The 22,158-nt window shown below is 38.9% G+C and overlaps 2 protein-coding genes and 1 long non-coding RNA gene across 4 annotated transcripts; 2 read left to right on the top strand and 1 right to left on the bottom strand.

Moving 5' to 3' along the window:
- Positions 1 to 1,047: 1,047 nt before the first annotated feature.
- On the top strand, positions 1,048 to 9,835 carry LOC121952635 (dual specificity protein kinase CLK4-like). 2 transcript variants are annotated; one of them, XM_042499418.2, is made up of 13 exons: positions 1,048 to 1,923; positions 3,554 to 3,627; positions 4,384 to 4,451; positions 4,798 to 4,954; positions 5,211 to 5,277; positions 5,417 to 5,530; positions 5,635 to 5,801; positions 6,389 to 6,483; positions 6,607 to 6,736; positions 6,858 to 6,940; positions 7,060 to 7,139; positions 8,191 to 8,281; positions 8,363 to 9,835. In XM_042499418.2, the coding sequence occupies exons 2-13, from the start codon at positions 3,591 to 3,593 to the stop codon at positions 8,513 to 8,515; spliced, it is 1,242 nt and encodes a 413-aa protein (XP_042355352.1). In that variant the 5' UTR covers positions 1,048 to 1,923; positions 3,554 to 3,590; the 3' UTR covers positions 8,516 to 9,835. The 2 variants fall into 2 exon arrangements, with proteins under 2 accessions (XP_042355352.1, XP_042355354.1); XM_042499420.2 differs by having other exon boundaries at positions 1,487 to 1,923; positions 8,366 to 9,833.
- Positions 9,836 to 12,363: 2,528 nt separating this feature from the next.
- Positions 12,364 to 17,116, bottom strand: LOC121953098 (glucose-dependent insulinotropic receptor). Its single transcript, XM_042500043.2, has 2 exons — positions 14,251 to 17,116; positions 12,364 to 13,867 (listed from the first exon to the last, which is right to left on the bottom strand). Exons 1-2 carry the CDS (start codon positions 14,816 to 14,818, stop codon positions 13,182 to 13,184), a joined length of 1,254 nt encoding a protein of 417 aa, XP_042355977.1. The 5' UTR covers positions 14,819 to 17,116; the 3' UTR covers positions 12,364 to 13,181.
- Positions 17,117 to 17,274: 158 nt separating this feature from the next.
- LOC148187212 (uncharacterized) lies at positions 17,275 to 20,801 on the top strand. Its single transcript, XR_015778879.1, has 3 exons — positions 17,275 to 17,448; positions 18,358 to 18,474; positions 20,031 to 20,801. It is a non-coding gene; the product is annotated as an uncharacterized LOC148187212 (long non-coding RNA).
- Positions 20,802 to 22,158: the final 1,357 nt, after the last annotated feature.

Genomic DNA, 22,158 nt, shown 5'->3' with positions numbered 1-22,158 from the left:
CACAGTATTTTAAATGTTTTTTTGGAGGGCGGAGCACTTATTTTGATTTCAGAATATTCAATTGTGAAAAGAAAATTCTTGTTGTTGTTTAACTTTCTCCTCCTTGGAAAAGTGTAGACAAATACAATATTCAAATACGGCATCTTTTGCAAGTTGTGGTTGGCACTGACGCTGAAACATCTCAAGGTATAAAGATAGCTATAACAATATACTGCAGGAGCGTTGGAGGAGGTGACGAAAAGATAAATAAGAAATAACATGGAGGGAGAGAGAAACCCCCACTGTGAAAGGCATGTCTGCTATTTGTGGAAGAGGGAGAGGAAGAGGTTTTCATTGCATGAAGATACAGTAGACGTAAACTGCAAGCTTGTGGACATGCTGTTGTCAATATCACCATTGGCTACTGAAAACTTGATTAGCTCCTTACTGTAAAAGACACAGTTTACAGAATAAGGCTTAATGTATTCTAGTCAGTTTAAAGTTGATTTAACTAAAAAGCATCCAAAGCCTGATATATTTTTTTCCTCTGTGCCACAGTGCTCTATTGTTGTCCAGAAACTTTGAAAAACACATCAGTGAGCCCTTGTTGCACTGGCTTACATGTTCCATCACAATGACTATGTTCACATTAGTTTATTTTGAGCTAATCCCACAAACACCATCCTCCTGCTGCCGGGAAAACTATGCACAAAATGCTAAAAATAGTCCTCTAAAATATGCACTATTCCCTTCTTGGAGTAATGTTTGCTTAAAAACTACCCAGCTGATTAAGAAAATAATGAGCCAGTAATTACTTTTAAAGATGAAACTTTATATCTGTGTACTTTTAGAGTTTTACAGGAAAGAGTTGCATATTTTAATAGTTGCTATTCAAATTGTAAAATCACGATGGTCGAATGTCAGTAAGAACATGTACCCAAGTACTGTTTTGAGGTACTTGTACTTTACTTGAGTACTTACATTTTATGCTACTTTATACTACTACTCCTACATTTATCAAACAGTGTTAAAAAATAAATATTAGTCAGGTAACATTAGTTACTCTATAATGAATGCATAAATAATGATAATAATCTAATAATTTAAAATATACCATATTATTCTGAAATGGGACATTCTGAATATGTACTTTTACTTTTGGTATATTTTAGTAAGACTCTAAATACAAGACTTTTACTTGTAACAAAGTATTCCTTTACTGTTGTAGTATAAATTACTTAGTGACAAACTGGAGTACCTCTTCCACGACTGCAAATTACACGAATAAGTCAACATAAAATCAACTCTATCGATAAATCCAAAAAAAAAAAAGAAGTATTTAATAAGTTGTTTACTCAATGTCCAACAAAATACATTTTTCAGACTTCATATGAGTGTATTTACTATGCTTATAATGCTTTTATTTTTCCTCTATTTACTTTGCCATATCCAGTGGCTGCTCTAAAAACCTAATTTCCCCTCTGGAACCATTATGGTTTCAAGTCATCTTCTCGCCTGGCTTGCTCACTGGGGGGTCGTAACTAAGCCTTTTCCAAAAGGCCAGGGAAAGATAGCGATGAGCCCCAGAGACAGAGACACCTCTAAGTTTGTAGGTTGGAGGGATGTCGCACTATGTATAGCTGTGGAAACAGAGTAGAGGACATCAAGGGTTGAAGGAGACAGGGAAATATTTGCGCCTGCAGATAAAGGGCTGCGGAGGAAGGAGGGTTGGAATACCAGAGCAGAGCACAGAGGAAGAGTGGTGTTTCTCTCTGCAGCCAAATTAGACATTTTAGTGACATTTATTTTGTTAAAATTAAACAATTCCAATTTCACAGAGTGTGGCAGAACAGCAAAGAACAAGAAAACCCCCAGAAGAGGAGGCTGAAGAGTTTTTTTTTACTCTTACAGGAACCAAGTTCTTCTTTCAGCTGCAGCAACAGAGTAAGTTGCAACGCTCCCCTAACCAAACTATATTTAGAAGCTCTCTGCTCGTACCAGTATGGAACAGCATGACTCCAATCAAGCTGTGTGTTAAGAAATTCAAGAAATGAATTTTTGGTGTGTTTTTCGCCAGTCTTGGCAGTAAAATTAGTTGTTGAGTTTGTTGCTACAGTTTGATCCAGAATGAAGTCTCTTAATAATTATTGGTTGGATTTCTGTGAAATTTGGTACAGACTGGGGTCCAGAGGATGAATCACATTAGCCCCCTGTCTTTTTATCGGATGTAAAAAATATTCCACCCCTTGTGGCCTCTAGGGCAGTCGGGATTGTTCCTATGTTGTTTTCTTTTGAAATGCTCTTGGATGCCTCGATAATGACGATAGTGTCCTCTAGAGCGGGGAGACTCAGCCTGCCCAGGGGCCTCTTTTGAAAAATAACAGGAGGCCAGGGGTCAGTTGACCTTTTGAAACTTAAGCAAATCCACTCAGTTTCTCTCAGAAACTTGGGAAGAAAGCAATGACCAACTAATGTGGATATTACCCTACAAAATTAGAAATATTTTGTGAAAAAAGTTTCAAGAAAATGACGTGAAAATGAGTAAAAAGGGAAAATAAAGGACAAAAAAACAAGGGCATGTCCTGAAAACAAGTGCATGAAATTAAATTATCTATCTATCTATCTATATATGTGCGTATATATGTGTGTGTGTGTGTGTGTGTGTGTATATTCTGTCACATATTTTGATATGTCATTCTAATGATCTAAATATAGTTTCTGTACATTTTCCCCCTTTTTGATGATAATATTTTCTCTATCTAAACTGATGTCAGTCTAGGTTTCAAGGGGTTAATAAACATGTTGCAGCCCTGCACAGTTTAGGACAAGCTATATTTTTATGTTTTTTTTATGCACTCTGGTACCTTATTTACATACAAGGTACAAAAAGAATCTAACTGTGAATCTTTTTTTTTCCACTGTGAATTTAAAAAAAAAATGGTTGGCAGTCCACCGGCACCCTGTAGTGGGCCAGATTTGGCCCCAGTGGACACGTCCCATAAAAGTTAAGCCAAGGCTCACATTTGACATATGACATATGATATGTCATATATGGACTCCCCTCTAAATGTTACATTTATTGCACTGCTAGTTGTAAAAGGGGTATTTCCTATGTTACCCAGGGTCCTATAGGTCTCTTAATATAAACTAACAGTGTAAAAGATTTATGAAGGACAGATTGACAGTTCAAATTGCAAACAAACAAAAGTCAAGAAAACTATATTGCCGCCAAATTATATAACATCATCATATATGTAAGTATAACATCAGGAGACTATATAAGCTGAGGATGGGTGATTTTGACATATTGACCCAGGGAAACATACATTGGACATTTGACCTATGGGAGAGCATGCTGAGAATATTAAACACTTAATGTGTCATACAAAAAGGATATTGAGCTGGTTAACACAGATATACTCTTGCTGTAAGAATCAAAACAATAGCAAAGTTGCATCCAGTAACATAATCAGCTTACAGAGTTACTATGTTTGCTATAGACTCTAACTTGGACTTGTCACATCACTGACACTTGTCTGCTTGTGTTTCCTCTTCTGATGTCTTCATTAATCAGCGGACCTGCAGAGGACATTTGGGGTCACAGCAGAACTATGGGCAAGAAGGACAACGAATATGGTTCTTGGGGAGGTAACATCATTTTCCACTAGTGTTTTGGTCATTAAACTTATACTGACATCTAGTGCAGCTCAGGCTGTGTATCATATATAGGAAGAAGATGTGTGAGAACAAATGAATGTTAGTTTCCATAGAGACATGAATCATGCTTTTATTTTAAATAGTCCCCTGTTTCTGTGGATTAATTAACTTCTGCCTGATGCCTGCTCATTGTTCTTTATCTTTGAGTGACAGTTACATAATTGTTCAAATACTGCAAGAAAAAATTGACATTAGCTCTGCTCTTCACCTCTTAACTGATTACAAAAGTCTCAGTAATATTTGAAATGTATTTGTGTATGATCATTTGAGATTATTTAAAATGAATGAATGAATGAAAATTAATGAATGAATGCATGAATGAGTTAATCTTTATTTTGAACATGTAATGGACAAAAACAAAAAGACAAATAAAGGCCTATAAATCAATCTCAATAACAAATACTCATGCCACTTAAACTTAAATATCATATTCTAAAAAGGGAGAAATACACACTTACTTATTCCTTCCCCTTTATATACATTTGCATTCTACATAAATGTCTTCCCAAATGTTATAACAACGCGCTACGATGTGGACAACTATCCCAGTTTTTCACAGTCTAAATCTGAAGCACTTTCATGCACTTGTGATGTTGGTGCTGGTTGTTCCTGATCAGTGTGTTTACAGTATAGATTTCAAATGTACTCACACCGCAGTAAATCAACTGTCTCTCTTTCTGCTGGCAGACAGTAATGATCCCAAAGCAGACGCCGACAGAAAGACTGAAAGCTTCAATCAGCATGCTAGTAACTCGGTAGGATTCTCCTTCTCCCCTCATTTTGAGCTTTTGTCACAGTTTGAATGGAAATACTTTCTGCACTATTAATACATACAATGGAAATACTCAAGTTAAGTACAAATACCTTGAATTTCCAGTGAAGTACAGTTCTTTAGTAAATGTACTTTGTTACATTCCATCATGCTTATTTAGATGCATATTGTTCTCTGTTGGAATGAAGTAATTTTGTGATGAACTGATTGGCTCACTGTCCTTCTCTTGTCTGCACGTCTTGTCGGCCTGTTTGTCCCAAACACGACCACCAACACCTGCCTTCACCGCTTCATCTTCCCTTTGCGGCACGTGTCAACACTAAACTCAGCCTGACGACAACCCACTCAAGCTTGAATCTGCTTTTCTCTGTGACAACGCTGTAAGTGCTGACGATGATGGATCGAAGAAGAACCACGAGGGGAAGAACGAGGACGACGAAGAGGGCCACCTGGTCTATCACGTCGGCCTTGTGATGAAAGGGAAATGTACGTGATGCCAGCCTTTGTCTTTAATGTCTTTTCTGACCTTGTCATAGCATTGGTGTGTAGAGCAACATGAAGGTAGCTGTGTGCTCACGTTGCCAGAAACTCCAGATATTATCTATGGTCACTATGTGACCTCAGTTACATTATTTTTGCAGAAAGAGGTGACACTACGATTTCCACATTTAATTAATATTTTTGTACTAGCATTGCACTTTTAAGACATTGACTGGCCCAAATATATCTCTGTCCTTCCCAGATGAGGTGTTATTTACACTGGGAGCTGGAGCCTTTGGAAAAGTGGTGGAGTGCATTGACAGAGAAAAGTAAGCACGCCTGTTGATTGAACCTTAACGTCCCAACTGTTGGGTGCTGATTGTTATGAGATTCTCTGAAACAAATTTAATCAATATGTGAAAAAAACAGAGAATTAATTTTTGTGCTACTTGCCATCTGTGTGTTTAGAGATGAGCATGTGGCTGTGAAGATTGTGAGGAACATTGATTGTTTCCGTGAAGTAGCGAAGTCTGAGATCGCGGTGCTGGAGGAAATCAACAGCCTCGATGATGACAACAGATTGTGAGTGCAGCAAAACCGCAGAGTAAATCGTTGATGTCTTTGGTGTACCTGTGGACTTAGAGTATTATTATAACCCAAATGTTTACCTGACTCTCTGCTGCCAGTGCCTGTGTGAGGATGCTGGACTGGTTCGAGCACGAAGGTCACATCTGCATCGTGTTTGAGCTGCTCGGCCTCAGCATCTACGAGTTCCTCCGACAGAACCAGTTCCTGCCGTTCAGCGTGGAGCAGATCAGACACATGGCCTTCCAGCTCTTCAGAGCCGTCTGCTGTGAGTCAAGTGTGTGTGTTAACCGCTTTCTACCAGCTCTGACCTCTTAACTCTTCATTACACGCAATTTTTCATGGTGACAATCTTGAAATTGGGGTTTCTTATATCTTGCTAAAAACATAAATGTCATATTTCCATCCTGTTCTCTACAGTTTGAAGTTTGACTGGCACTCTTTTAATTTTGTCATCTCATAGCCGAATTTCCCCGCTGGGGATCAACAAAGGCGTATGTTATCATTGGGCCTTCTTTTTCTGCTGTAGTTTAATGGCAGTTTAATGGCAGCTGAATTGAGTGCCACCAAGTGTTTATCTCTATTATGATAAGAATAACAATGTTTATTTTTATAGCACCCATCAAAACCTAAGTTACAAAGTGCTTTACAACAAAAAACCACAAAAAACACAATTTATTTTATCTTTTTTTTAAATACACCACAAATAAAAATATAAAACAGTTATGAACTGAAATTAAATTTGACCCCCTGGCTTGCTTTTTCAGCTAAACTAGTGCAGTCCTCAACTGTGAGAAAAACAAGTCTTTTAACACATTTAACACAGCATTTGTGTTATGTGTGTGTGTTTCACAGTCCTGCATCGTAACAAGTTGACCCACACAGACCTGAAGCCGGAAAACATCCTGTTTGTCTGCTCCGATTATGACCTGGAGTACAACTATAACATGGTAAAAGTTTTGTAAAGTCAAATTAAACATGTCATGCCGCCATTCTGAGGTTTGCCATGTAGTAACGTGATGTTAAGCAGTGCGTGGGGGTATTATGTGTGTTTGTGTGTGTGTGTGTGTCAGAAATGTGAGCAGAAGACACTGAGGAGTCTGGATGTGAAGGTGGTGGATTTCGGGACCGCCACATTTGACCACGAACACCATGAATCCTTGGTGTCAACACGCCACTACCGAGCTCCAGAGGTCATACTGGGTACACACACAACTCTCTCTCTCTCACACACATACACACACACACAGAATTTATAAATTTGACCAGTTACGCTGCATGTCAAATGATCTGTGTTTTTTGTGTTAACTGTGTTTGTACACAGATCTGGGCTGGAACCAGTCGTGTGACGTTTGGAGTCTGGGCTGCGTTCTGATGGAGTTTTACCTGGGACGCACACTCTTTCCGGTAACAAACACACACATAGACACATAGACACACACACACACACACACACTCAGAAAAAAAGTTTTATTGGTAATAGTATCAGTAGTACATTTTTCTACCATGCCTGTATGTTGTTTCAGACACACGACAGTAAAGAACATCTGGCTATGATGGAGAAAATCTTGGGACCAATTCCCCCCCACCTGCTGAAACAGACCAGGTAACCAGAGGCGTCCTTACTTTGTGCCTAAACTATAAGATCATCCAAAATCAAACATAAATAACGTCTTTCTCTCGTCCAAGAAAAAAGTTTTCAATTAACTACTTAAGCAGAAGGGAAAACCCAAAAAACAAAAGCATTCAGCACAAACCACAGACTGTCTGTAAAGATGGACATCATGACAGCTCCCCCATAGTGTAACTTTTCAATTTGGATCGCCCCCTGGTGTCTAACTGCAGTATAGGTCATAAAAGCCGCCCCTCCATGTTAGTGAATGGAACATAGGCCAAACTAAAAACTCAAAGGTCACGCCAAATTAATTTTTTCCAAAGTTGGTGTCTGTCACTGAAGATGGTTCTCATCACCCTGATGTTTGTTCAAGTGTTTGTTTTTCTGATTAATTTCGTTTTAATGAGTTATTAAATCATGTAGAAGGGGTTTTTCCGCCATGATTGAAAGCTGTGACAGCCAATCTGTGTGCTCGCATTCAATGTGGAGGCCAAAACACCCGTCCACCATTGGTCTGTCCAACTCCGGCTCTCAACGACATCACCATTGCAAGATTGCAACACCTTTATCTCTGATATTTTATCCTCACTTAAGCACAGTGGGGGTAAGTGGAGGCGTGTCGTGCATCTTTATACAGTTTATGGGTGGATCAGATTCACAGACTGTGGTGACGACTCGCAGACTTAAAATGACTAAGCCCTTAGTTAATTATATCTTTAAGCCTCAATAACGACTTAAACAGGTGAATTATATAAAAAATCACCCTCGTACAACTGACATGGCTGTTCAAATTAGTTATAAAGACCAAAATAGTTCTTGTATCAGGCTGTACACATGTTAATTTCTGCTGTGAATTTGGGCATTTGGGGGTCTGTGGGGGTTGACTCTGTTTTGGAGCCAGCCTTAACTGGTCATTAGAGGAACTGCAGTTTTGGGCATTCATTGTTGGCTTCATTTTTCAAATGTTTGAAACAGACTGTTTCTTCTATCTTACCTGCAACTAACTCCTGTGTGATCCGTGCGTGCTCCGTATCGTCTGTAGAAAGCAGCATTATGTTCACAATGAGCGTGTGAACTGGGACGAGCAGAGCTCCTCCGACGATTACATCAGGGAACACTGTAAACCTCTCAAGGTACTCACAGCGCTCCGATCAGCCAATCACCTACAGCCATAAGGTGCGGCAGGAAGTCATAGTTAACGGTGTGTTTCTCAGCAGCTCATGCTCAGGAAGAGCGAGGAAGAGAAGCAGCTGTTCGACCTGCTCGGCTGCATGTTGGAGTACGACGTCTACAGACGGATCACCCTGGAGGAGGCGCTGTGGCACCCGTTCTTCAGCCCGATGAGGGCGCAGAAGCAGCGCAGCTAGCACACAGACACACACACACATACACACACATTCATACCTCAGACTGTAATGTAAGCATTGTGATTACTAAACTGTTTGGGTTTGTAGCTCTGATTTGATGAGTTGAATGATTTTCAGTTTGGTTTACAGTCATAACAGTTTCAGAGAGCATTCCTGTCTACTTGAAATTATTTTAAAACATCTGATCTAACAGTCAGCATGCTGTTGTAAAAAGTCATGTGTAATGCAGTGTATTTATGTTTTTCTTCAGTTTGTTAATAAATATTGAACATTTTTGTCTTCTGTTTAATGCACAGTGTGTAGGATTTAGTGTCACCCAGTGGTGAGGATTGCAGATTGTAACCAGCTAAAACTTCCCATGTGTCAAGCATGAACTTCCGATTAAAATTTATTCCGTGTTCATCGTTAAGGAGGTTTTTTACTGGCAGCCGAAATTATGCACAGAGGTCTTTTTTTCTCTCCAACACAAATGGAAAAAAACATGGGGAGAAAGAAATTAGAAACGTAATTAGTTTCTTGTTTCTGGAAGCTTAAGTGAAAATAAACACACAAAAAAAAGAAAGTAAAAATCATAAAAAGAAACAAGAAAATTACCTGATAAACAGTGCTAAAAACAGAAAGAAAAAAAGTATGTGGTTCTTTTGTAATTTTTTTCTGATTTTAAATATTTAATTATGATAATTATAAACATAGTTTTCTGAACATTATCCCTAGTTTACTTTTTTTAAGTATTCCCCTTTTTCTACACTTGTTTCAGATCATTGTTTATCACCCTTTACCAAATTTCTTGCAATTTGTGAGTCACTTTTCTTGCCAGGTCGCTTACTGTCTTCCCCCCAAATTTTCAAAGATAATCAAACCCATTTGCTCTGGTTTCAAAGGGTTAAAACAGGTAAAAACACAGAATAATACTGTTTCACATTAAAAATCAGGTGTGTTTTTTAATTCTGTTCGGCTTGTTGAGGAGGGGCCTGAGCCAATGTTTGGGTTGTCCATTCTGGGCTACTGTAGAAACATGGTGGCGCAACATGGTGGACAAGGACCAGCTGCCTATGTAGATATAAACAGCTCATTCTAAGGTACTGAAAACACACAAATTCTTATTTTCAGGTGATTATACACTAAAGAAAACACACATATATTATATTATATTCCAGCGTTACCAAACCTCTCCTCAAGTACCACTTGCTCTGCATGTTTTAGATCTGTCCCTGCTCCAGCACAGCTGATTCAAATGATCAACATGTCAGCCAGCAGCTGCAGGAGTTTATAAGTGGTTGATGATTTGAATCACCTGTGTTGCAGCAGGGAGAGATCTGCAAGACAAGAGGTGCTCAGAAGAGGTATGTGAGATGCTGATCACGCTTACATTTCTGCCAATTCTGCACATTAGAGAAGGTAAAGACGATATAATTTACTAAGACATTGCAACACTTCCAGCCATGTTTGTGATGACAAAAGCTGATATTTTAACCATTTGAAACCTAAACAAACAGGTTTGGTTCCCTCAAAAAAGGGCAATTAGCAACCAAAGAAGACATTACTGCAAAATTAGCATTACCTTTAAAAAGGTAAAAAAAAAAAAAAATATTGCATTGTAATTGTAATTAAATTATAAATATAATTTTCCTTAACTCTCTTTAGCTTTTTTCTGGCCCTAGCTTTTTTTTTTTTTTTAAAAAAGACAGTTCTCTAAACCTCTTATGATTTGTGGGACATTGCTTATAAAGTTGCTCATTGACTTTTTTCTCATGTTTTTGAAAGAAATCACACCAATCTGTTCAGATTTTGAAGGGTTAAACCAAAACACAACATTTTCCTGGCTCTAAACAAGTGTTTTTGTGCCTAAAGCTTACTACCATTTGATCAAAATGTTGTCACAACATAAATTAAAAACTGAAAATACAGAAGAGTAAAATTTCAACAAATTAACATATTTCAAAGTAAAATTCAACATATGAAATCCACAAATGTAGCTTATCTGTCATTTGCAGAAAAGCACTATGCCAAAATTTACAAAATTTACAGTTGGGTTTGCATAATGAGAACAGTTCATGCAGTATTCACAGGTGGTTAGTCACAGCGATATGCTCACAATTACAGGCCTTTTTTAGGGATATACACAAAAAATATGGCCTGATTCTGCAGGGAACTGCTAAAAGCCTGTGTGTGTAACAGCATGACGTGACACATGATGAAAGAGCTTTAGGTACATTAGAGCTATTTCCAGCTCAGCTGATTAGGCTTCATGTAGACACTGCAGTCTAAAGTAAATGTTAACTATCTTACCCTAAATAGAAATCCCTGACATCACCCGGCATAACTGCTCTGTTGATCCAGACTGCTGACACGTAAAGAGAATGTTTTTTTTATCAAGGTTCAAGCAGCCGAGGAAGTTTCCATGACTGAATACTTACCAAGCTATGAAAAATTACCGCTCGGATACACAGCGGGCTCTCATCTGCTATCTGAGAAAACCATCAGTTTAAAGCTACTAAACCACATGAAAGCAGTAAAGCAGTATAAAACAAAGCAGGTCCGATAGCCAAGGCACACAATTTATGCAGGTTCCAGTCTGTCTAATGACCCTTGCTGCACGTTATCTTTATATCTGCCTCAATATCTGCAAAGGAGAGATAACAAAACGCCAAAACACAGTGTTTTATTGAGAAAAGATGGGATTCAAATACTATATAAGGCCCTTGTCAGTGTCCAGCCAATAACCAGTCCTGAACAGGGTTCCCAGATTCAATTTACAAAAAAGTTTCCCAAATTACAGCCTATAACCTGTCCAATCATCAAAAAAAAAATGTAGCCCTATTTTTAATTTTCACTAAATTTCTCGCTGCCTGGAGAACACCAACAGCACTGTCACTGCTGAAAAATAAATTAAATTTCTCATTTTTGGTAAATACCGTTTTTATCAACAACAAAAAAAACTGTACACAAGTCAAAACAGACATATAGAAGGTTAAAATAATTTTACGTCTTTTACATCCATGTTTTATAACCTTACAGCCAATTATCATGTGGGTCTTTCCCTCAGCTAGACTTAGGCAGTGTCCTCTCACAGTGTCTGAGGGATCTCAGACTTGCAGTAAGTGTGCATAAAGGGCTCAAAAAGTCAGCGAGCACCCCGCACGTACTGATTCCACAGTTGCACGGCCGGACCTGAACCCTCGCAGACTTATCAGGAACACGTCAAAGTCTGTGAAACTGGACCGTTGAACTCTACTCCTGCTTCCTGCTGCCACTGACCTCTGACCCCTCTGGTTTCACTGGGAAGTAAATCTTTAAAATATACTGTAGAGCTGTCACTGTTATGTATGGGAGCACAATGTATTCACATGAGAAAAAAATCTGCTCTGCTTTTCTGGATTTAGAAGATTGTTATCCAAAATTCTAAGAACATTTTTCACGTAAAAAAAAATTGCTTTGTTTTAACAGGAATTTCTAAATAATTGCTGTTAATTCAGGATACCAAGAGCAGATTTTTTTTCCCATTAAAACTTAAGAATTCTGAGATAATTATCTTGTTATAATCTTATTAATTCAGAAAAAACATGGAAAATATTTTTTGTCTCCTGCCCAATGTCAGTTAAACAACAGACCGACATTGCCCTACACCTAAATATTGCCATAAAAAACCCAAACCTGAAATAAACTTGAATTTTGCTTGAGTGCTCCATGATATTTGTTTTGTTTTTACTGCCAGCATATGCATTTTTAGAAGAAACTAGGGATGATTGTAACTAAACTTTGTACATAGCCTATACCTTTGAGTATACTTTGAGTCACCATGTTTCTTTTCCTAAACCTTAACTTTAAGTTAATTTTGTGACTTTACGTGACTTCATGTAACTTTTATTTAAAGATTTGGGGGGAGAGAGAGGGGATAACATGCAGCAAAGAGCCAAGGCCAGAAATGAACTGACAGTCAATGAGGACGCCTGCTCTTCCACCTGAGCTACTAGGTGCCCCAACTTCAAATAACTTTATGTTATATATGTAACATCATTCGAGGTGTGCCAATTTGTGGAATATCACAGAAACTGTTGTATGATGATATTTTGGTATTTGAGAAAAGTAGCATATATAAAAATTTTGCTGAAGTGTTACAAATAAACCCAGAACTTGCAGTCATGAATAAGCTAACCTTACACCAAACAGTCAAAACATAAGTACAAGCAACTTGCATGAAATATGTCTACATAGACACATAATAAACATGCTAAATTGTCTGTGACTGCCACAGGGTGCTAATTCCTCACACAAAGAATAAGAACTAAACGAAGCATATGCAGAATGAATCAGACTTTGTTGGTGAAGTTAAAAGTGTTACAACTTTCTCATTTTACAATCATCCCATTATACCCTATTAAACACATGGTGTAGGATAAGTAAGAGTCAAAAAATGAGGAGGAAGTTTCTACCCTCAAACTTTCTTAGTAGTCAGACCTGGATCGGGCTGAGGCCCATGTAGTACTCCTGCATAATGGTGCATTGATGAGACTTGGTTGTGTGAATTAAAGTAGGTGTACCATTGCAAATTTAATAGTAATACTTAACATTTTTATTTTAGGCTTACAGACCTCCATTCTAGAATATCACATTGATAATACACACTATCTTGCAATGTTTTATTGCCCTTTTTTTGAAGTCTCTTTTACAAGTTGGTCGTGGCAGATCGTGGCATAGTGTGAGCTGTGTCATTGCCAATAATTGGCCGCAGCAGCGAAGGGTTGAGGGTATCTCCAGCAGAAGCACCGGCTTGAGTCGGCACAGTTGGCTGCGGGTCACATGTTTCCGTGAAACCTGGTGGTCCAGCAGCCAACGACCTGCGTGTAAGACAGGAAAACATGGCTGCCAACTGCAGCCGCACCTCCCTCTGCCAGAAGGCGTACACCAGGGGATTGATCAGCGAGTTGGACAGTCCCAACAGCCACAGATAATTCTCCAAAACGTTAGTGAGTTTGCAGCTTTCACACAGAAGGTGCACGATGCACACCACAAAGAAGGGGCACCACAGGACCAAGAAGCAACCAACTAGCACCCCCACCGTCCTCAGGGCCTTGACGTGGCTCCAGTAGTGGCTCCTCAGCTGCTGGTGATGATGCTCGTAATGATGATGGCCATGGCTGTCGGCCGTCCTGGAACCAGCCTGCCTGATTTGACAAATCTGTCTCTGGTGGCTGCAGGCAATTTTCAGGATGTCCAGGTAGATGTAAACGAATGCAGAGAGCACGGGGAAGAAGCACACGCTGAATAACACGATCATGCCCACCTTGTGGATGACGGAGAAAAAGGCACAGAAGCCGCGGTACACGTCTGTCTGCAGCTGCCGTACCATAACTGAGAAAAAGGATATGTGTTATTGGCCACATGACACTACTGCAACATACACTCTTGGACTATCAAGAAAATAGTCTTCAAAGTCAGTCAGTAAATCCAGTTTGATACACCTTTAAATTAACATGTGTATTATTTAAACATCTATGACTTGCTAAATCACAACCAGTTTTGTTAATTTGTTGGTCTCAAACAGTGGTCTGCAGCTTGGGAGGCATCACGCTATCCACTATCCCGTCCACCCACTGATGACAAAGTGAACTCCTATACTGTGTCACTTTAGAAATGTTGATATGATACATAGGAAATGTATATATGCATATATGTAACAAAGCCAGTGATTTATTCTGGTGACTGAGACACAGTTGCAAATTTTTAAGTCTCACCTGGCAAGAATCCCATTGTCAGGGAGCTGATCCACAGAGCCAACAGAGATGTGACTGCTGTCCCCTTTCCAGACAGCTGGGAGTACCGGAGGGGCATCTTGATGGCTGCATACCTATCAAGTGAGATCAGGAACATGGACATGATGGATGCTGTGCAGGGCGATGTCACGAAAGCCATCCGCATCAAACACCGCGTCTTGCCCTGAGCAGGAGGTGTGGAGTTTGTGGGAGGACCAGCAGTGGCATACTTCTGCTGGTTCTGACTGATGCTGTTGCTGGTGAAGTCCTCTGTGGCCAGGCCAGTGATGGCCACGCCCACCAGGGCATCGGCTAGTGCCAGGTTAAGGACGAAGCACCAGCTCTGGCTTCTCTTCTTCAGGAGCAGCTTTAGTAGAGCGGCTGCCACCAGCAGGTTGGTGGAGATGATGAGGCAGGAGGCGATGCTCAGGATCAAACCCATCACCCGAGGCTTCATCTCGCTTGGGGTTGCCGGCTCGTTGGAGTCCATGCTGTCAGGAGTCAGGCTCAGGGTCTCCTCCGTGCTCACATGTCCACTCAAATATGACATGTTGATAACAACAATCCAAAGATTTCCAGGTGAAATTCACAAAGCATGTGTGCAACCGAGATGGACTGACATAGTTGTGACCAGAAAATGTGTTCAATCCTTACTGAGATACTATTAGAAACCATTAAAAAATGCACAGATCCCCAAACACAAACTTGGTTTAATCACCACAAGATGAAGAATCTCACTAGCCAACATTGTCCCATTAATCCAGTGTCATGTAATGTTTCCATAATGACTCATATCAAAGTTTAAGAAAGTCAAACTGTTGCTAAAACATCCAAACAGCCGATCTCTCTGTTCCCATCAGTGTCCTTAAAAGCTTTTCAACAAATGCAGGAAGACAGAGACACTCTTGGCAATATCAGCAAGTCTCGCTTGTCCCTCCCCCTAACACACACACACACACACACACACACACACACACAGAGAGAGAGAGAGAGAGAGTCTAAAGATGCACACACAACAGCACATACCCTTCTGCTGCTCATCCGCTGCTGTTGTTGCCTCTCTGGGGTTGACCCTTGTCCCAGCTGCCTGCCTGCTGTCTCTCTGCCAAGCAGGAAGATCTTCATTTTTATTACCAATTTGCTGTATTTATAATTTTTTAAATATATGTTTGTTTGTGTTTTTTTTTTTTTAAACTATGGCATGGTTAGGGTTAACTTACCAACTCTTGTTAAAGAAAATAATCAGAAATAAATGAAATCAGCATAAAATGAATGAATGGCTAAACCAAGTGGTAAACTCCATGGCTTAAAAAATCTGCAGTTCTTCAAGTGGCCACTTGAGGCTGGCTCCAGAGGCAAATCAATCCCGATAGACCCTGTGTAAAAAAATCCAACTTTACAAAAGAAATAAACATGTTTAGAGCCTGGTACAAAAAAAAACCCTGTTTGGTCTCACCCGTTAATATTTTTATTAAGGCTTAAAGTTACACACAATTATAGGTGTGACCACTTCGAGTGAGCTCTGGCTTTCAGTCCACCCCTCGCTGCTCCACAGCTCCACCCTCTCGCCCAAATTTGGTCACTATTGGCTTCAAAAAATCCAAGATGGTGATGGCCAAAATGCCAAACTCGAGCCAAACTCACAGTTAGTGGCTATCTGAAGTGGTGGAAGAGGTATTAAAATACTCTACCTGTGTAAAAATACCACACTGTGAAAATACTCTGCTCCAAACAAAAGTTGTGCATTGAAAATGTTACAGCAGTCAAAGTATGTAAGTAGAATTAGGAAAATGTACTTAAAGTAAAGATGAAAATTGTCACCATTGACTTTGAAACTATTATATATGATATTATTATATTATTATTACTAATGCATTAATGTAAAAGCAGGATTTACTGTTGCAGTTGGTCATATTAGAGCTCATTTTGAACTATAATGAATATTTTCATTGTGGATTAATCTGTTGATTATTTTCTCCTTTATTCTATTTATTGACTTTTTGGTTGTAAATGTCATGAAAACAGTGGGACAATTACCCAGTTAATGTTAAAACAAATAATGTGCAGGCTATATTAATCTGTTATGTAGCTTTGCACAATTGTATGCATTTTATTGATTTGTACAGTTTGGATTTGAAAGAAAAAATAAAATAAATCAAGTTTGTTTCCCTGCACAGGGCAAGTAAAATACATATTATTATAATTCAGTGAATCAGTAATTTATTATTAAGTGGATTTAAGCAAGCTGTGTGCTCTGAACATTGCAGCCTGAATGTAGACGAGTGTTTTGCAGTGCAATAAAACAGAAGCAGCTAAGAATGTGTCTGTGTGCTGTCCAGAGCTGAATGGGTTTAGTTAAACTCTAACCCTGCTGGCTGCTGTCCTGCTCTGGCCCCAGAGGCCCTCAGAAGAGACATCTGGCATGGTGGGACCATTTTCCACTAAGATTCACACACAAATAGATCTGACTAATGATGCTTTCTCACTGTACACACTCAGGACATCACCTGGCATCACACCAGCATCTCAAATTAGAGCGAAGCAGCTACAGTCTGTCACTGGAGACCAATTTTTCGGGTTATTGATTTGCCTTGAAGCCCAATCGCAAGAAGAAAATGTCAACATTGTACAATGCATTACCACAATATGTTACATTTGCACATTTCATATGTATCATATCAACGTTTTTAAGGTGGAGTAGTAAATGAGCTGACTTTGTCATCCACGAGCCAAGCTGCAGACCACTTTTCTGAATCAAAAGAAAACAAAATTTGTTGTTTTTGATCAACAGTCTCAGTCAGCCCCGACTATCAGAGAACAGTTTCAATACGAGTCCAGAGCAACCTGAGAGAAAAAGATCATTTTTTTAATACCTCTGCCCCCCTCTCCCTCCCAACAAACCAAAATAACTCCAACAGACACACAATGTAGGCATGTTATTCACCCCTGCTAGACCTTTCAGGACCTTTCAAAACAAAGCGTGGGTCAGCAGTAATTGTGCCCAGTGTCCAGCAGCACCCAGGGAGCCCGGATCCTGTTTACACCTCTGCCAACGCCATCCTCCGCCTGGGCCTGGGATCAGTTTTGAAGGAACCTTGGAGTGCTTCTTGTAGTCCACAAGTCAGGAGATTCTGAAGATCGGTCTGTCAGAAAAGAGCTCTTCTTGACGGGATTGTTAAGGTGATGATGATGATGTTGTTGTGTGAGTGATGTTTTCAGGGTGATGTGTGGAGTCGGGGGTTTAACTGCTGCTTCCCATTGTTATTACACATCAGTGTGGCCTGCAGCAGAGGCTGAGCTGCATCGCAGGTCATGGGACTTGTATCTGTTTAGTGACAAACAGAAAGGAACAAAAAGTGGTTTAATCCCTTGAAACTTGGATCAACATCAGTTTTCTTGTGCTGTGATCATTTGCTTTCACAAGCTATTTACCCTTTTGAAACCTGAGCAAACTGATTTTGATTTCTTTGATAAATAATCTGTCTTTCAAATTTGGGCCATGTCTTGTTAAGTTGCTCATTGCCTTCTACCCGTGTTTTGAGAGAAATCAAACCATTTTAGCCAGGTTTCAGGGGATTAACAAATCTTATATTGTAATTAATTTTCCTTTTCAAATTTCGTTCTGTTCATATGGAGGATAGCTGTAAAAACTTTAGAAAAATGAGAGAAGGACTCTATATTACCCATTAATTCAAGTGTAACACTATTAATGTGCTTACCATCTGATTTAACATAAATGGGTGTAAATGTAACAAAATTTAAGATTATTTTCTCTCACACAATAGACACAACAATAATTCTATAAACCAGATAATGAAGATGGGCGACTGAAGTCTGCAGTTTCGTACCCTGAGTTTGGAATAATATATTATCAAAAGTCATTTGGAAACACTGTTTATAAGAGTTATAAGATATTTAAGTAAAGTGCCAGACCTTAAGAGTTTAATAAGAGTTAAGTTGGCTTTGTGTGTGCGAACCAGTCACCAACTTAAAAAAAGGCATAGATTTGTGTTTTGCATCGACATGCATTCCCTGTTCACGGTCAGCTGCAGACAAAGTCAATATGCTTTGCATTTGTGTTTGTGTCAGACTGAAGATGTCTTTAAAGAGACGACTGCTGTCCATGTTGTTGTGCTGTGTTTACTGCGTGGCCTCGCTCTTCTGCCTCCACCCAAACCGCAACAACTGCTTCTCTCTAGGAGCTCGGTGAGTCTCTACGTCATCTTTAACGTACAGTGTTTGCATCTGTGCTCTTCTTCTGTGGCTTGGACACGCCAATTAATTATAAATACAGTTAAATATGAGCATCATTTTTAGCGCTTTCTCACAGCAGACAGTTAGTATGTAAAAGTCACCTCTCTAACCTGTCGATTAGTTTTAAAAAGAAAGCACATCAGTGCAAACAAACATCAACAGATGCAGAACAAAAGAAGGCAAAACATGTTATAAAACATCATAAAAACTGACAACTACTATGTAGCTTTCTCTAAGCATTTTATATTTTCTATCATGGGAAATTCAAGCACAGCTATTTTTGCTAAAGTATTGCTAAACAAAGCATTGCATGCACAACTAATTCCTTGAAATGCTCATTTATTATTTTCAATGTAGGTCAATAAGACATAAGACAAAACAAAATGTGTTTTCAAAAGTGAAAATAATTATCCTATTGCACTGTAGGTGGGCACTGGATGTCAAAATTCTGCAATACATTTGCCTTGAAAGTCAGAGGTGGGAATGTCACACCTTAGTTGACAGCACTCCACAACAACAAGTCGAAAAACCAAGACAAAAACAGCTCTAGCTATTATTAGTACCTCCAGTTAACAACCTATTATGTAGTACTTTGCTCATACAAATACAGAAGCAACCTGTTCACAGGTAGAGGTTGGACAATATTGTGTGTACAATTGAATTAATGACACAAAAATTAGATGGAATTACTGATAAACTGTATATTACACCAACTTCTACTGCTGCAAAGCAGCCATCTTGGATTTTGAGGCTGGTTTTGGTAAGGTTCTTTCGGCTTTCCAAATCAGAAATTTGATTTCGGGGGACATTCCACTCGAAATTTCTGATTGGGAACTTGAAAACTGTGACTACTTAGTTTAAATGGAACACAGCTATTTTTATTAAAGCCCATGGATGATTAAAGTACAAGACACTTGGATAAAGTTGCACATCTTGTCATAAAGTTTTTCGGATGTTTTATAACCTTGTTTTTGCTGTCTTCAGCCTCCCTCAAACTCTGTTTGTACTGATATTATTATCTATTCTGGGTGCTTTGCTCTCTCCATTTGATAGAGAACTTATTCAAGGTCCTTACAAAGCTTGTGAAGGTGATTTTTACATATAATTTATTTAGTTTCTAGTATTCCTCTTAAGATTTCAGTTTTTGTTATATGACGTCTCCTTTCACAGTAATGTTACAAGAAGCATGGCGATAGATGTTCAAAAGATTAGGAGGTTTATTTCTATTGCAGCCACAGCAGGGAGCGGCCACTTATAAGGGATTTCTGGGAGGTGATAGTCCACGATTTCACGGAGGAATAGTGGATTCAAAACTTCTGGATGATCTGCTTAACTTTTAACCTTTTTCTGGCTCACTCATGGCTTTTTGGCAAAATGTTTGTCTCTTTCTTTCTTTAGTCTTCCTTTTCCCTTTCTCTGCTGCTTTAACTCTTTTCTTTACTCCCACTTTTCTCTCTCTCTCTCTCTATCCACTTCTCTGTCCATTCATTCTTCTTAACTTCACTCAGGAATATGGTGTCAGTCGTGCAGCAACTTTACCAGCGTGTCATTCGACTGCTGCGCACCACCCTCTGATCCACAGCGCCTCCTGGGTTTAAACCAATAACTCCAGACCTGTCCTGCAACTGAGGCCACTCTGGCTGTTGTCAAGCATGTCATCTGGTAGTGCATCACCAATTAAAAAGAAGAAACAGATCAAGAGGAACGGTGTCATTCCACTCCTGGACTGTGAAGTTTTCAATGCATTGGGCTTGAACCGCCCTGCTGTGTTCATGACTGCAAACCTCCTACTATATTTAAGATGAGGAGGCGAGAAATAGGGCCTATCTGAAAATGTTTATTTTTTTACTGACATGGATTTACATTGTGGGTGTCTGCTGTGTGAGATGCGAGTGAGGTGGAAAGAAAAGGACAGTTGTTTCTTAAATGCATTTTGAAGTTGAGCTCGGCTGCTCTGCTGTAAAGAGCAACAAGAGAACTGTGAAGCTTAAAGATTTTTTTGAAACCAAGAGGTTAGTGGTTGAAATTGCAGGATAAGCTGTCACTATTGTTGTATTGTGTGTGGAAGAGTAAACCTTCTTCCCTTTGTTAACAACCATCACAGAGCACGGCATAACGTTTTTAATTGGGGCTGCATTGTTGTGGGCAGAAGCTCCTGTGGTGTGAGTGAAGCTTGAAAAAAAAAACATATGAGGGGTCTTCACAGGTCAAGAATTTAAGAAAACCTACCCCAAATCAACATGCATTAATATATTTTTATGGAAAGATCTGAAAGGAGATCTGTTTAAAAAAAACTGAGGATGATCAGATCTGATCCACACAGAAACACATGCTCTCCCTATTAAGGTGCATCCGTATTTGAGAAGAGTAACATTTTATGTCATATTTCTCGGAAACACAGAAAGTCAGTCTTCTTGCAGACATGAGACCTGTGGCAAAAACCAATTGATCAATTAAACCTCTACGCTACCTAAAGATCCAGTGTGCAGGATTTGTCAGAAATTGACTATAATATAACAAGTATGTTTTCTTAAGTGAATATTCACCTGAAAATAAGAATCATCGTGCTTTTGTTACCTCAGAATGAGACGCTCATATTGACATAGGGAACGGGTCCTCTTGCCCGAAGTCTGCAGTGTTGCACTGCCATGTTTCTGCAGTTTATGTTAGGCAAGACATTGACTTTGCATTGCAAGAAGCACTATCAGTTTTGTTTGTATTCTGGGTATGTTTGGGTTTAAAAAGAGTGTTGGGTTACGCAATCCAATAGATATAACAGGAACACACTGCAGCAAAAAAAAGATGAAAACTGGCCTTTGACGGTGCAATAAAAATGTGTGGTAATAATGCAAAGTGACTTCTACTTTTGAGCATGGCTCTGTTAGGCTGTAGTGACAATTTTACTTTTTAACATTTTTGTATAAACTGAGAATGTGGAACATTCCCTCCATCATTAGCCACAACACCCAGGAGGTTATGGTAAAATAAAACAAGGTGTTCTAAGTCAAGATGTTTGCTTGAGTAAATGAATTATAGAAAAAAAAGCATGTTGCTGTTGAACAGTGGTGAATAAATACCAGCCTATTGTCTCTTGAAGTGACATGATTGATGACTTTCCTATTCAGTTTCAATGCAATATGTAAGAACACGCAGCAGGTGTGTTTGGTTATCTGATATTATTATTTAGACAGATCCACTCTAACACCCTAACATTTACTCCAATAAAGTAAAATCATTGTTCTTAAAAAGCTTTTATGTCATTTTTACCCCATGCATCTGTTAGTCTAAGTAGATATATCAGTTGTTTATGAATTTTTAGTAATGTACTAAATTATACTATATTATATACTGTTCTTTTAATTTCTATTCATCTATATTAAGCCATACTTTACTATTTTTTATTTTTTTAAATATTTTTTTATAAATATAAAAAATAAAAAATAATAATAAATATATATTTCTAACTATCATAATTGCATATTATTTTTAAGCACTTTTCTGCTTGTCTTGTTTTTTTCTTTGTCTCTTTTTTGCTTGTGTTGTTTTTGTTTTGCTAATTTTGGGGTTTGCTCATAGCCTTCTTCCTGTGTTTTTGAAAACACAACATGTATTCCAGTATGATACAATTTAATTCAA

Source organism: Plectropomus leopardus, chromosome 15 (genome assembly GCF_026936395.1).
Source record: "Plectropomus leopardus strain MGB_pleo_1.0 chromosome 15, ASM2693639v1, whole genome shotgun sequence".
In the NCBI taxonomy this organism is placed as follows: domain Eukaryota; kingdom Metazoa; phylum Chordata; class Actinopteri; order Perciformes; family Serranidae; genus Plectropomus; species Plectropomus leopardus.
This window is presented reverse-complemented; position numbering and strand designations above follow the sequence as displayed.

Bases quoted from the DNA above. Each gene is read 5' to 3' on its own strand.
- LOC121952635 (XM_042499418.2), top strand. From the start codon at position 3,591: ATGGGCAAGAAGGACAACGAATATGGTTCTTGGGGAG. The intron at 5,278-5,416 runs GTAAGCACGCCT...CTGTGTGTTTAG, and splicing joins GAGTGCATTGACAGAGAAAA to AGATGAGCATGTGGCTGTGA. The intron at 6,737-6,857 runs GTACACACACAA...GTTTGTACACAG, and splicing joins AGCTCCAGAGGTCATACTGG to ATCTGGGCTGGAACCAGTCG.
- LOC121953098 (XM_042500043.2), bottom strand. From the start codon at position 14,818: ATGTCATATTTGAGTGGACATGTGAGCACGGAGGAGACCCTGAGCCTG. The intron at 13,868-14,250 runs GTGAGACTTAAA...CCTTTTTCTCAG, and splicing joins GACAATGGGATTCTTGCCAG to TTATGGTACGGCAGCTGCAG.